General features: G+C 45.5%; 1 protein-coding gene across 5 annotated transcripts in view; it reads left to right on the top strand.

The window, feature by feature from the left end:
* LOC140418620 (uncharacterized) overlaps positions 1 to 12,660 on the top strand; it is a 30,277-nt gene extending 17,617 nt beyond the window's left edge. Inside the window, exons 1-3 of one of the 5 annotated variants that reach the window (XR_011945176.1) lie at positions 1,528 to 1,962; positions 2,598 to 2,710; positions 7,787 to 9,468. Coding sequence is in view for 1 of the 5 variants with exons in the window: in XM_072502157.1 (XP_072358258.1) it covers positions 2,598 to 2,710; positions 4,431 to 5,245 (928 nt within the window). In the remaining 4 variants the exon portion in view is untranslated. Of the gene's footprint in view, positions 1 to 1,527; positions 1,963 to 2,597; positions 2,718 to 4,430; positions 5,389 to 7,786; positions 9,469 to 12,038 lie in introns of those variants that run through there. The other 4 variants (XR_011945175.1, XR_011945177.1, XR_011945178.1 and 1 more) reach the window with 4 other exon arrangements.
* Positions 12,661 to 12,933: the final 273 nt, after the last annotated feature.

Genomic DNA, 12,933 nt, shown 5'->3' with positions numbered 1-12,933 from the left:
GAGGAAGACGGCTTTTGCGCTATGTTTATATTTTTGTGCACATTGTTTATTTTGTTTTTGTTGTAAAACTATAAATAGCTCAATAAAATGTTTATATAAAAAAAAGACTCTGACTGGCATGGCCTGGTGACACGTGGCCATCAATTAATTTCCTTTACCCCTCGAAAAATCAAGGACTTGACACAGTGTGTTTGAGACAAAGCTGATTTATTTCACAAACAACAAGATGTTAAACTCGAGCCCAGCTAAGTTTCAGAGATTCGAAATAAACCCCAATTGTCAGAATGGTGATGGTTCAGTTCTGGGTGTGATTAACAGTGACAGTAACAGCAGAATCAACACTTTTAAGATGAACAGAGGGTAAATATACATTCCTTCCGTTGGTTTGACTGTTCAGTAATTGTCAGTGGCATCTTATGATATGGAGAAATTAGCTCAACAGTCCTGTGAACTAAAATTTAGTCTGGCCTGGTGTCACCAAGCTGAAATCCAGTCTTTCTCTGACACATTATTCTTAATGACATAGCTGACAGGTTGAGAGTGAAAAAGTCAACTATTTAGCATTACGGGGAAGAGGCAAGTTTGTAGATGTTCTACAGTGTTACAGACTGGCTCACTGGATCTTATTCTGTCCCATCTTACATTCAGCTAACAGTAAAATGACTAAAGTACTGCAACATACAGGCATTTGGGGACAACGGTGAGTTTGCTGCTCGGATTAGTTAAAGTCTCCATATTGTAAAATGGATCTCGAAGGACTGGAGAAGATGCAGGAAAAGATATTTAAATTATGCCTGAACTGGCAGGTTGTACCCAGCAAGAAAGATTGGACAGGGTGTAAACCTTTTCTCTGCAAAAGGGAATGAAGAGTGACCTGATCCTGTAAGATTATGAAAAGGTTTGATGTGATAGACAAGTGGAAGATGCTTGCACTGGGTGAGAATAAATATGAGTTAGTCATTAATTAATCTAATGTGCAGTTCAGGAGCAGTTCAGAGGGAGATCACTCACACACTTCATGTGTGCAAAGGAATTTCCTCAGTTTTCCTACTGGTCAACACTACAACTTTAAATGCCCAAACCATTGATCCAATTTCAGCACATTGTTATTGGCAAGGGGTAGTTTAACTGTTCTGTCCAGGAAGACAAAAACCACTGTTCGCCTGAACCTGCTCAGACCCCAACACATGAACAACTCACTGTCTGTGTTTGGTCTGTTGTCAATCGCACCCAGGACAGACTGTGGTGGATGGGCCTGTACTCCTTAGTTGCTGTATTTATTTATTTAATACATTTGTTCCCTTGGCCCAACGGTATCAATTGTAATCGGTTGGCAAAGCATAATTTGAATTAACAATATCCATTTCAATGGCAGAATTATTACCCATCGTGCGTTGCGGCTGAGCTTGTGCTCTATCCACTTCACACATGCGCAGAGTCCGGCTGTGACTGGAGCATGTGCCGTTCAGGCTGTGACCGGCGCATGCGCAGTTCAGGTTGTCGCTGACAGTGCGAGGAGCGGGGAAGAAACAAACGAGCGACTTTCAGGATTGGAGCCGGTGGGTGGCCGGGGAGCGATAGAAGCTGCAGAGTGAGCCGGGAGGCTTCATAAATACTCCGTGGAGGCTTCAACTCCCGAGTAAAATGTTAACGGTCCCGTCTTAGACAGCACCGAACAGAGTGAGAGCTGAGCGGTGACAGGCCCGGGTCACCGGCCGCCATCTTTACAGAGGACAAGGTGCTGCAGGGCGTATGCGCTGCGAGCCTGGACCGGATGGCAACTCTCCCGGATTGACCGACTGGAGTTTCCAGCATTTTATTTTATTCGGAGTCACTGGCTGGGCCAACATTTATTGCCCGTCCCTAATTTCCCTTGAACTGAGTGACTTGCTCGGCCATCTCGGAGGGCATTTAAAGAGTCAACCACATTGCTTTGGTTTGGAATCGTGTCGGCCAGACCAGGTAAGGATGGAAATTTTGTTTTCCATTTATTCACGGGATGTGGGTGTCGCTGGCTGGGCCAGCATTCACTGCCCATCACTAATCACCTTGAACTGAGTGTATCTCAGAGAGCATTTTAAGGGTCAACCAGCTGACTGTGGATCTGGAATCACATGTAGGTCAGACCAGTTAAGGAGAGAAGATTACCTTCACAGAAGGACATGAGTGAACCAGATGGGTCTTTGCAACAATCTACAATGGTTTCAGGGTCTTCGGTAGACTTTAAATGAATTCAAATTTAACCTTCTGTCTTGGTGAGATTCGTGTCTGGGAAATCATTAGGACAGTAAAGAAGATTTTTATGTAATTTTCTTTGAAAATTTCTGTTCAGTGGATATAAAAATATTGAAAATGGGATAAAGGTTGTTTGGCTGACAGTCAATCACTGTCCTGTAAGGTAATGAGTCCTTTTGCTTCCCAATTGGCCGAGGAAGGCAGTGTGTCACAAGGATGGATGTGTTGACCGATTAATGGCTGGTGGATGGGGACACGTCATGTGATAAAACCTCCAAGAATACATTTAATCAAAGTTGATGAGGAGAGAATGTTGTGAATGTCTATCCTAAACTGACAGTGAGGTTTCTGTAAATTTACAGGATACTGGAAGTGGAGGTTGAACAGACGGGAAACGCAAACCAAACATCACATCGCGATCTGACAGAGTCACTCGATTCATCAGAACCTGAATATCAACATCTGGGTGTGGAAGGTAAAAGGTTTGTCTGTTCTGTCTGTGAGGGAAGATTTCAGGTCTCAGTGTGACTGGAGAAGCCCCGAGATTCACAAACCCTGGTTAGACCAAACCCGGAGAACTGTGTTCAGTTCTGGGCAACAAACCTGAGGAAGGATAGAATGGCCTCGGAGGGAGTGTAGCACAGATTTACCTGAGTGATATCTGAACCCCCCCGGGGTTAAATTTCAAAACTAGATTACACGAAGGAGTCCAAGACATGATGGCACAGAGAATGGCATTCGGCCCATTGAGTCCATGCTATCTCTCTGGAGCAATCCAGTCAGTCCAATTCTCCTGCTCTATCCCTGTATCCTCGCAGGTTTATTTCCCTCAGATGTCTATCCAATTTCCTTTTGAAATCAAATCGTTCATTGTGTCTATTTTCAAACTCCCTCATAGGCAGCAGGTTTCAGGTCATTGCCACTCGCTGTGTAAAAACATAAATCTCATATCACCTCATATCTCCTGTACCTTTTACATAAAAACTAGGAACAGGCCACTCGGCCCCTCGAGCCTGCTCAGCATTCCATAAGATTGCGGCTGATCTCATTCTATCCTCAACTCCACATTCCTGCCTACCCCTGATGACCTTTCACCTCCTTGCTCATCAAGAATCTATCCAGCTCTGCCTTAAAAATATTCAAGGACTCTGCTTCCACTGCCTTTTAAGGACGTGAGTTCCAAAGTCTTACTACCCTCAAGAGAATAAAAAATCCTCATCTCCATCTGAAATGGGCGACTCCTTATTTTGCAACAGTGACCCCCTTGTTCCAGATTCTCCCACAAGAGGAAACATCCTCTCCACATTCACCCTGTCAAGACCCCATAGGATCTTATATCATTCAATCCAGGTTTTACCGAAAACTTTAATCTGTGTCCCAACTGCTTGTACGATCAGTGAATGTAAACAGAGTTTCTTTGTCCACCCGATGGAAACCTGGCATAATCTTGTGTCCCTGAATCAAATCTCGCCTCAACCTCCTTTGCTGGAACCATTCTGGTAAATCTCCTCTGCACCTTCTCCAAGAACCTTCACATTCTTCCTGAAGAGTGGTGACCAGAGCTTTATAAAGATTCATAGAATAGAATTAGAACCATAGAATTCCGACAGTGCAGAAGGAGGCCATTCGGCCCATCAAGTCTGCACCGATTCTCTAAAAGGGCACCCTGCCTAGGCCCACACCCCTACCCTGTCCCTGTAACCCCATAGCCCCACCTAACCTGTGCATCCCTGGACACTAAGGGGCAATTTATCAAGGCCAATCCACCTAACTTTCCCTTCTTTGGACTGTTGGAGGAAACCTGAGCACCGGGTGGAAACCCACGCAGACACGGGGAGAAAGTGCAAACTCCACACAGTCACCAAGGCCGGAATTGAACCCGGGTCCCTGGAGCTGTGAGGCAGCAGTGCTAATCACTGTGCCACCAGAAGCATAGTTTCAGTATTAATATTACTCTTGATGAAGCTCAGATCTACTCTCTTAATATGTCTTGTAGATATACAAAATCTCTCTTCACCTCTTTCTCTCTCCTACCAAAGACGTCAATTGGGTTTTATAACAATCCAGCCGTTTTCATGGTCACTTTTTCCCAGTGCTGGTCCCACGAATGACCAGATTCATTCAGCTCAATTTCACAACCTGCCTTTGTGTTTTTGTGGGTTCTCTCTCATTCCCTATTTTCTGTTTTGAATCAGTTTCACAGGGTGTTCGAAGGGGAGGCTTCAAAGTCTGGAAACTCAAATCAAGCATCACATCAGGATCTGACAGAGTCCTCAATTTATCATATCCTGAATATCAGCGGATTTTGAACATGGAAGGAAAAAGCATCGTTCACAGTGGAGAGAAACCGTACATGATTTGTTTGTGTGGACGAGGATTCGCTCTATCAGACCTCACAAGCCACAAATGCAATCACACCGAGGAGAAACAGTGGAAATGTGCCAACTGTGGGAAAGGATTCACTTCCCCATCTCAGCTGGAAACCCATCGACACAGTCACACTGGGGAGAGACCATTCACCTGCTCAGAGTGTGGGAAGGGATTTTCTTTTTCAGCCCACCTGCTAAGTCACCAGCGAATTCACACTGATGAAAGACCGTTTCAATGTCCAGACTGCGGGAAGTGCTATAAAAGTTCTGGGGAACTGATGGTCCATCAACGTGTTCACACTGACGAGAGACCGTTCAGGTGCTCTCACTGCGGGAATGGGTTCATGCGATCATCTCACCTCACTGTACATCAGCGCATTCATACTGGGGAGAGGCCATTCGCCTGCTCCTGGTGTGGGAAGGGATTCACTCAGTCATTCAACCTGCAGAAGCACCAGCGAATTCACTCTGGGGAGAGGCCATTCACCTGCTCCAAGTGTGGGAAGGGATTCACTGAGTCATCCGCCCTGCAGAAGCACCAGCGAGTTCACACTGGGGAGAGGCCGTTCACCTGCTCCAAGTGTGGGAAGGGATTCGGCACTTCATCCCACCTCCTGAGACACCAACAAGGCCACAAATAACTGCAGTGATTATATTTTGCTGTTACTCACATTCAGGACTGAACCATGTTCATTTGGGTCTCTTTCTGCTGATAACAAACTCCAGCCCATTTACAGGGGCTAATATTCGGGCTAAAAGTCAAATAAATTACATTTGTGTTAAATGTGCAGTGTTGAAACATTTTAATATCTCTGATACAAGTTAGTTCCTTTTGAAGTACTCTCGCTCTCCCCTGTCTCTTCCATCCTCACCTCCAACAAGAACTGTGAGGAGCTTGTGGAGCTTCTTTGTAACTGAGATTGAGTAAATCCGATCAGCTGCCTCTGCTGCTTCCCTCCCTTCCACGAGCCCACCGGACCAAACTGTCTCTAAGTTTCATCCTTTCCCGACCTCTGAACCCACATCTTTCTCGAGTTTCTCTCCGATCTCCCCTCATGCCCTCTCAGAGCTCATCTTGTCCATGAGACCCAGCTCCTGCTCCATCGACCCTATTCCCACTGAGCTACCGATCAGCCAACTACCCTGTGTCCACGGATATTGTCAACATTTCTCTCTCTTCAGGTACTGTCCCTCTGTCCTTCAAATCTGCCATCATCACTTCCTCCTCAATAAAACAAACCCATGACCCTGCCCTCCTTGCAAATTACTGCCCCATCTTCAACCTCCCTTTCCTCTCCAAACTCTTTGAACATGTTGTCACCTTCAAAATCCATACCCATCTTTCCCAGAACTCCCATGTTTGAATCCCTTCAATCAGGTCTCTGCCGTGTCACAGTCGGGAAATACAAGAGACAAACAGGATCTTACCCGGAAAGAAAGACAGACAATTCGGGAACTTCGATCCAACATGGATATGTTCATAAGACCAGAAGACAAAGGTAGCAGCACAGTCATTATAGAGAAACAACAATACCTGCTGGAGACAGACAGACAACTAAACAACACGAATCACAACACCAAGCTACCTAGACCCATATACCCGCGACAGGAAGGAGAATTGGAGACGGACTGGAAGAACTCAAAGACTCCGGACACATTAACCTAAAACAACAGGGAGAACCAAGGGAGTTGTACCTGCTCCCTAAAATACCCAAACATCCAAACACATGAACAGTAGCAGGGAAATACTACCAGACAGACCCACCAGGTCAGACTGACAGAAAAATCCTGCAGAATCATAAAATTTACAGTGCAGAAGGAAGCCATTCGGCCCATCGAGCCTGCACCAGCCCTCGGAAAGAGCACCCTAGTTAAGCTCATGCGTCCACCCTGTCCCCGTAACCCAGTAATTCCACCTAACCTTTTTTGGACACTAAGCGGCAATTTAGCATCGCCAATCCACCTAACGTGCACATCTTTGGACGGTGGGAGAAAACTGGAGCACCCAGAGGGAACCCACGCAGACACGGGGAGAATGTGCAAACTCCACACAGTTACCCTGGAATTGAACCCAGATTGCAGGAGCTATGAGGAAGCAGTGCTAACCACTGGGCACCATGCTATATCTGTAGTGAGAGAAACAGAGTAAGAAGTCTTACAACACCAGATTAAAGTCCAACATGTTTGTTTCAAACACTAGCTTTCGGAGCGCTGCTCCTTCCTCCGGTGAATGAAGAGCCAGGACAGTTGGTAGGATTTCGCAGGCCAGATGGTGGGGGATGAATGTAATGCAACATGCATCCCAGGTCCTGGTTCAGTCCTAGCTTGAGACAATTCACACCTCTTTACCCTGGGGTTACCCCTATCTCTGGATCTGTAAAGACTTAATTACCTGCAAATGCTCGCATTCTAAGCATTGTCTTGCATCTTTGAATTTGTCTATATATATGTTTCTGGAACATACCTCTTCATTCACCTGAGGAAGGAGCAGTGCTCCGAAAGCGAGTGTTTGAAACAAACATGTTGGACTTTAACCTGGTGTTGTAAGACTTCTTGCTGTGCTCACCCCAGTCCAACACCGGCATCTCCACATCATGGAGGGAAACAGAGTTAACATTTGTTAATCCTTGTAACAGTTCGGTGGAAGGGTCAATGGAGTCTTAAAGAAGTCCAGAGAAGTGGAAAGAAATTGTTTTACTCCGAGGTTTAACACAGGAAGAAGTTTCAGTCTTTGTGAAGCTCAGTCTTCAATCACACAAAGCCACAGTCTGATTGGTTGGAGGACCAGAGTCCATCCGGTCCTCCAGATTTTCCTATTGGTGAACACCTCAGGCAGAAAATGAGGTTGTGGAATCCGCGCCCACATGGCCAATGGGAAGAGCTCAAACTGATGCAGAGTCTCATCCAATGAGGGACTTCTGGGTTCAGCCCCGCCCCTCATTCACTCTGATTGAACCCAGGCAGAGGAGAGGGAGGGAGAAAACTGGGAGCGGAGGAAAGAAATGGTGCAGATGGTGAGATGGGTTTGGATTTCAGCCCAGGGAGGAGGGAGAGTGTGTGGGATGGGGATTTACAGCTTTGGGGGAATGGAGAGGAAAAAATGGTACATTGAAACTAGAATTATCTATTCTGCATCTATATGCTCCACTGACAGTGATGACGTTTGTAAATTCCTTTTACAGGATATTAGAAAGGGGGATTTACAGATGTGAGACTGAAACCAAACATCATCTGACAGTCACTCAATTCATCAGGACCTGAAAATCCTCAGACTTTATATGTTGAAGGAGAAACAATTGTCTCTTCTGCAGCCTGAAGAAACATCACGACATTCACAGTGAGGAGAAACTGGACTCATGTTCTGAGTGTGGAGAAGACTTCAACTGATCAGCCAACTTGGAGAGACACAAGGACCATGGAGAAACCATGGAAATGTAAAGACTGTGGGAAGGGATTCAGTTACCCCTCCCTGCTGGAAAACCATCGGCACAGTCACACTGGGGAGAGGCCATTCACCTGCTCTGTGTGTGGGGAGGGATTCATTCAGTCATCTGGCCTTTGGTCTCACCAGCGGATTCACGCTGAGGAAAAGCTATTCATCTGCACCTCCTGTGGAAAGAGGTTCAGGCATTCTTCAGCACTCACTGTACACCAACGCACTCACACTGGGGAGAAGCCGTTCGCCTGCTCCGACTGTGGGAAGGGATTCACTCAGTCATTCCACCTGCTGTCACACCAGCGTGTTCATAGAGGTGAGAGGCCGTTTGCCTGCTCTGTGTGTGGGAAGGGATTCACCGGATCATCCCACTTGCTGTCACACCAGCGAGTTCACATTAAGGAGAAACCATTCAGCTGCACCTCCTGTGGAAAGAGTTTCAGACAGGCATCCTCCCTCATTGTACACCAGCGGCTCCATACTGGGGAAAGACCATTTACTTGCTTCGTGTGTGGGAAGGGATTCACAGTTTTACCCACCCTTCTGAGACACCAGCGAATTCACACTGAAGAGAAACCATTCGGCTGCACCTCCTATGGAAAGAGTTTCAGGCAATCATCCAACCTCACTGCTCACCAACACACTCACACTGCGGAGAGACCATTCACATGCTCCGTGTGTGGGAAGGGATTCAATCGGTCATCCAACCTCACTGCTTAACAGCGCACTCACACTGGAGAGAAACCGTTTACCTGCTCAGTGTGTGGGAAGGGATTCGCAAAGTCTTTCAACTTGCTGACACACCAACGCACTCACACTAAGAAACCATTCAACTGCTGTGTGTGTGGGAAGGGATTCACTCAGTCACGATGCCTCCAGAGACATCAGCAAGTTCATAAATGACTGCAGTGGTTGGATTCTGCTGTTGTTTAGTATTGACAGTCTGACAATATTTTCTGCTGATGTTAATCCCTATAACTGTTGAAACTTAATACGCTGAAAATTACATTTAATTTGGGGGCTACAGTGTCTATTTTTAAAAGCACCATCTGTGATCTTTCCCCTTAATCCAGGAACTCTCAGCAGAAACCTGTTTAGAATAAATTTATGAACTTTTGCTTCAATTCTGAATCAATCTTTGGTGTAAAATCTACAATTCAGCGTCTGAAAGATCCGACTGCAGGGCTCAAAATATATTTTTTTCAATGGCTCTTCTTGAGATTTTCTCGAGAGATGCTCTCTGATTTTCAGGAGTAAATTTTTGGTTTCCAGGGTCTCCTTTTCCACTCTCACTAACTCCTTTATTAAGTGATGTCGTCACGTAATCACATTACCGCCTGTATTTGTGTTGAGTATTTCGGGGGTTTACTTCTTTAGGTAGATAAAGTAGCACAAGTACCAAAGACTGTGTACATATTAAATCTTTTAAATTGGAATCTATAAATAAGATGTTTTTGTTAATTTATTTAAAAAGGAAACCCCCTTACTCCATTTCCAAAATGAGAATTCGAACTATTTGACACAAGGTAACTGAATAGGTGCCGAGTGTTTATTGGATCAGATGGGGGAGCAGGAAAAAACTCACCCAATTCTGATCTTCATTGTGTGGATTTACATTGAAAACCCATCGATAACCTCACTACACCCACTGAGATCAGCTCAGACCGAGGGTTCTGTATGTTGTCTGTGAGTGTTCAACTGCAAATAACAGCAGTGAAGAATGAAACCTGGATGAATGCATCTCAACTTCGAATTTGACAGATGTGATTGGTGAGTAAGTTCACAATACCTGGTTACTCAAACCCCTGAGCTGTGCACCCCAGCTCCTGGGATATATAAAAATAATAAAATCTTGCTCAGTAGAACGGGGAAAGCTCTACGTGTTTGCGTCTCCTTCTGAAGCTCCCACTGCTGTGAAACCCTCTCGTTCTGTCCCAGGGAGACACGGCTCCTCCACACAGCACTGACTCAGGCAGCACGTCAGCCAGCTTCCTTCCTCAAAATGGGTGACAAAGCTGTTCCTCCAGTCACAGATTCTGTCTCTGCAGAAGCAACAACATTGGGAGAGACAAAAACTGTGATTGGAGGAGCTGTTCCTCACAGATTCTGTCGCTCCCACATCCAGGGGCAAATATTCTTCCAGTGGATGCTCCCATGGTAGCCTTTTGAGGGTGAATTTGTGCTTCATACCTGGTTCTGAAATACTATCACTCTGGGTTTAAGGCTTCCTGGAGTCATACTCGGATCTCTATCTTGTCACCTGACTCAAATTCATGTCATCACCTGAATCCCAGATTTAAATATGATTGTCCAATACAGAAAACATTTATAATTTAACCCCTGTAAATCTGATTCCACACCCCCTCCACAAAAGCTATAAGATACTATGGGACCAGTTGTTCCTTTGTAGTTTGTGTTCTTCTCAATGATGACAGTAGCAAACTCCTCCCTAACCTGTCCCAAACCTTCTCTTCAGCAGGGAGACTCCAGTTCTAACGATGACATCGCTGTCTGCCCAGTTATTCCTTTAAGCCAGCCCTTGAATTGTTTGTGAATTAATTTCGGAATTGTTTTCTTTTAATGTAAGGTTATCACAAGGGGTGGCTCATATTGACTTAAATCAAAGCTGGAAGGGTAGGAACTGCAAAAGGGTAGCTGGGCTCTTTTACCCGGAGACATTGGGTTTGATAATTGTTGTCCTGTCTTTGTTAGAGAGATGAATTCTTCAGGCAGACCTTCATCTTGAAACTAAGTTAAATAATTTAAATATCAATTAGACATTCAAACTGGTCTCTGTCACCATGGGGATAAGTGATTCAGGCTGGAGCCTTGGTTGGAATTCTGGGTATTTCTCACAAAAGCAGATAGTCTGCAGTGAGCTTGGAAGCAGGTAGCTGTGAGACCAGGAGCTGTGAACTAGCTGTGGGACTAGGAGCTGTGCACCAGCTGTGGGACCGGGAGCTGTGAACCAGCTGTGGGACCGGGAGCTGTGAACCAGCTGTGGGACCGGGAGCTGTGAACCAGCTGTGGGACCGGGAGCTGTGAACCAGCTGTGGGACCGGGAGCTGTGAACCAGCTGTGGGACCGGGAGCTGTGAACCAGCTGTGGGACCAGAAACCCATAGGGCCATTTGGAACCAGGACTGTTCCTAATGTTTTTTTAATATAAATTTAGAGTGCCCAATTCATTTTTTTTCCAATTAAGGGGCAATTTAGCGTGGCCAATCAACCTAACCACATCTTTGGATTGTGGGGGCAGAACCCACATAAACATGGGGAGAATGTGCAAACTCCACACGGATTGTGATCCAGAGCCCGGATCGAACCTGGGACCTCACCGCCGTCAGGCAGCAATGCTAACCCACTGCAACATCGTGCTGCCCATAGTGTGTTCCTAATGTTTAAATCGCTCAGTAAGAAGACAGCGAGGCCCACACTTGGATTGAGGAATCTACAGTTCTCTGGTCTTGAAGATTGAGGTTTGTTTAGTGGAAAGATAATGGAAGGACTGTCATAACACCAGGGTTCAGTTCCAGCCTCAGGTGTGTAAAGTTTGCACTCTCTCTCTCTCTCTGTGTGCGTGGGTTTCCTTCGGGCGCTCCGGTTTCCTCCCACAATCCAAAGAAGTGCAGGTTAGGTGCATGGGCCATGCTAAATTGCCCCATGATGTCTAAAAGTTTAGGTAGGGTTATGAGGATAGGGTGGAGGTATGGGTTTGGGTAGGGTGCTCTTTCCAAGGGCCATTGCAGACTCAATGAATCAAATGGCCTCCTGCGCAGTAGGGATTCTATTTTATGATTCTGTTCTGACAGTCGGAAAGTCAGAGGGTTTCCTTCTGCTGGACTGGCCGGTCTTACAACTTTGCTTCACTTTTCCTACAGTGACCACACTTCAGAAAGGGTTCATTCGCCGTGAAGTACTTTGAGATGCCCTGAGGTGGTGAAAGGTGCTATTTAAATGCAAGTTTCTTTGTAAATCAACACACTTTTTTCTTTACAGGCAGATCATTGAGTAGGAGCTTGAGCTAGCACATGCCAGCTGACAGTCAAGGGCAGGAACTCCCAGTGTGGACTGAAGCTGCTTCCCTTCACAGGCCACTGAATACATTGTGGAAACTGACCATTTAAAGAGAGTGCCTTGACTCGCTGGTCTGAGCACACATCCCTGTTCCTGTTGTGTAATGCTGGCTGAATATAGATATCGGAGCTGGTCCATGTACTGAAAGTACCTCTACCATTGAAGATGGGCAAATGTTATGTTTTCTCCCTGTTATTCTGTTTGCAACTAATTTATCTCACAAACTAAGACAGATTTCACTGAAACGTGCTGCACTGGTCAGGTATAACCCATGAAAGAATTGATTCATTTTGGCCCAGATTGGGATCCTGGAATTTTTTAATAGGATCCGTTCACATTGAGTCAGGTGAATTGACCTTTTTTTTTAGATAATTGTGGTTTGTTTTATTTTGAATGTTGATTGTTTTAGAATGTTGTGGACTGTGTTTGTTTATCACAGCTGTCGAAATGGGAGCAGAGTTTTCGGAGCAGGTTGTTGGCTGTGAATTAGCCTGAAGTCTGCTCAGTGAGATGGACACTGTTAACAAATACATTAACTCTATTAGCTTTGTAGTTGCAGAGCATGTTTTCATCCGTGTTTATTTGTCTGTCATACAATCTCACTAAGTGATGCACAAATAGCTTACTGCCCAAGGATGAAATGATTAGATTTGGCGAACATACGGACCTGATCCTGGATTTATTTTATATTCATACACAGGACCTGGTCCTCTGCACACAAAAGGAATTTGGCCAGGCACTGCATTTTTCAATTAAACAAAAGCTTGGGGGACAATTCTTCCCTAATGCATTCCCCATGAAAATGACTTGAGCAATG

Source organism: Scyliorhinus torazame, chromosome 5, assembly GCF_047496885.1.
Source record: "Scyliorhinus torazame isolate Kashiwa2021f chromosome 5, sScyTor2.1, whole genome shotgun sequence".
In the NCBI taxonomy this organism is placed as follows: domain Eukaryota; kingdom Metazoa; phylum Chordata; class Chondrichthyes; order Carcharhiniformes; family Scyliorhinidae; genus Scyliorhinus; species Scyliorhinus torazame.
Note: the sequence above shows the minus strand (reverse complement) of the source record. Positions and strands in the feature narration are given on the sequence as shown.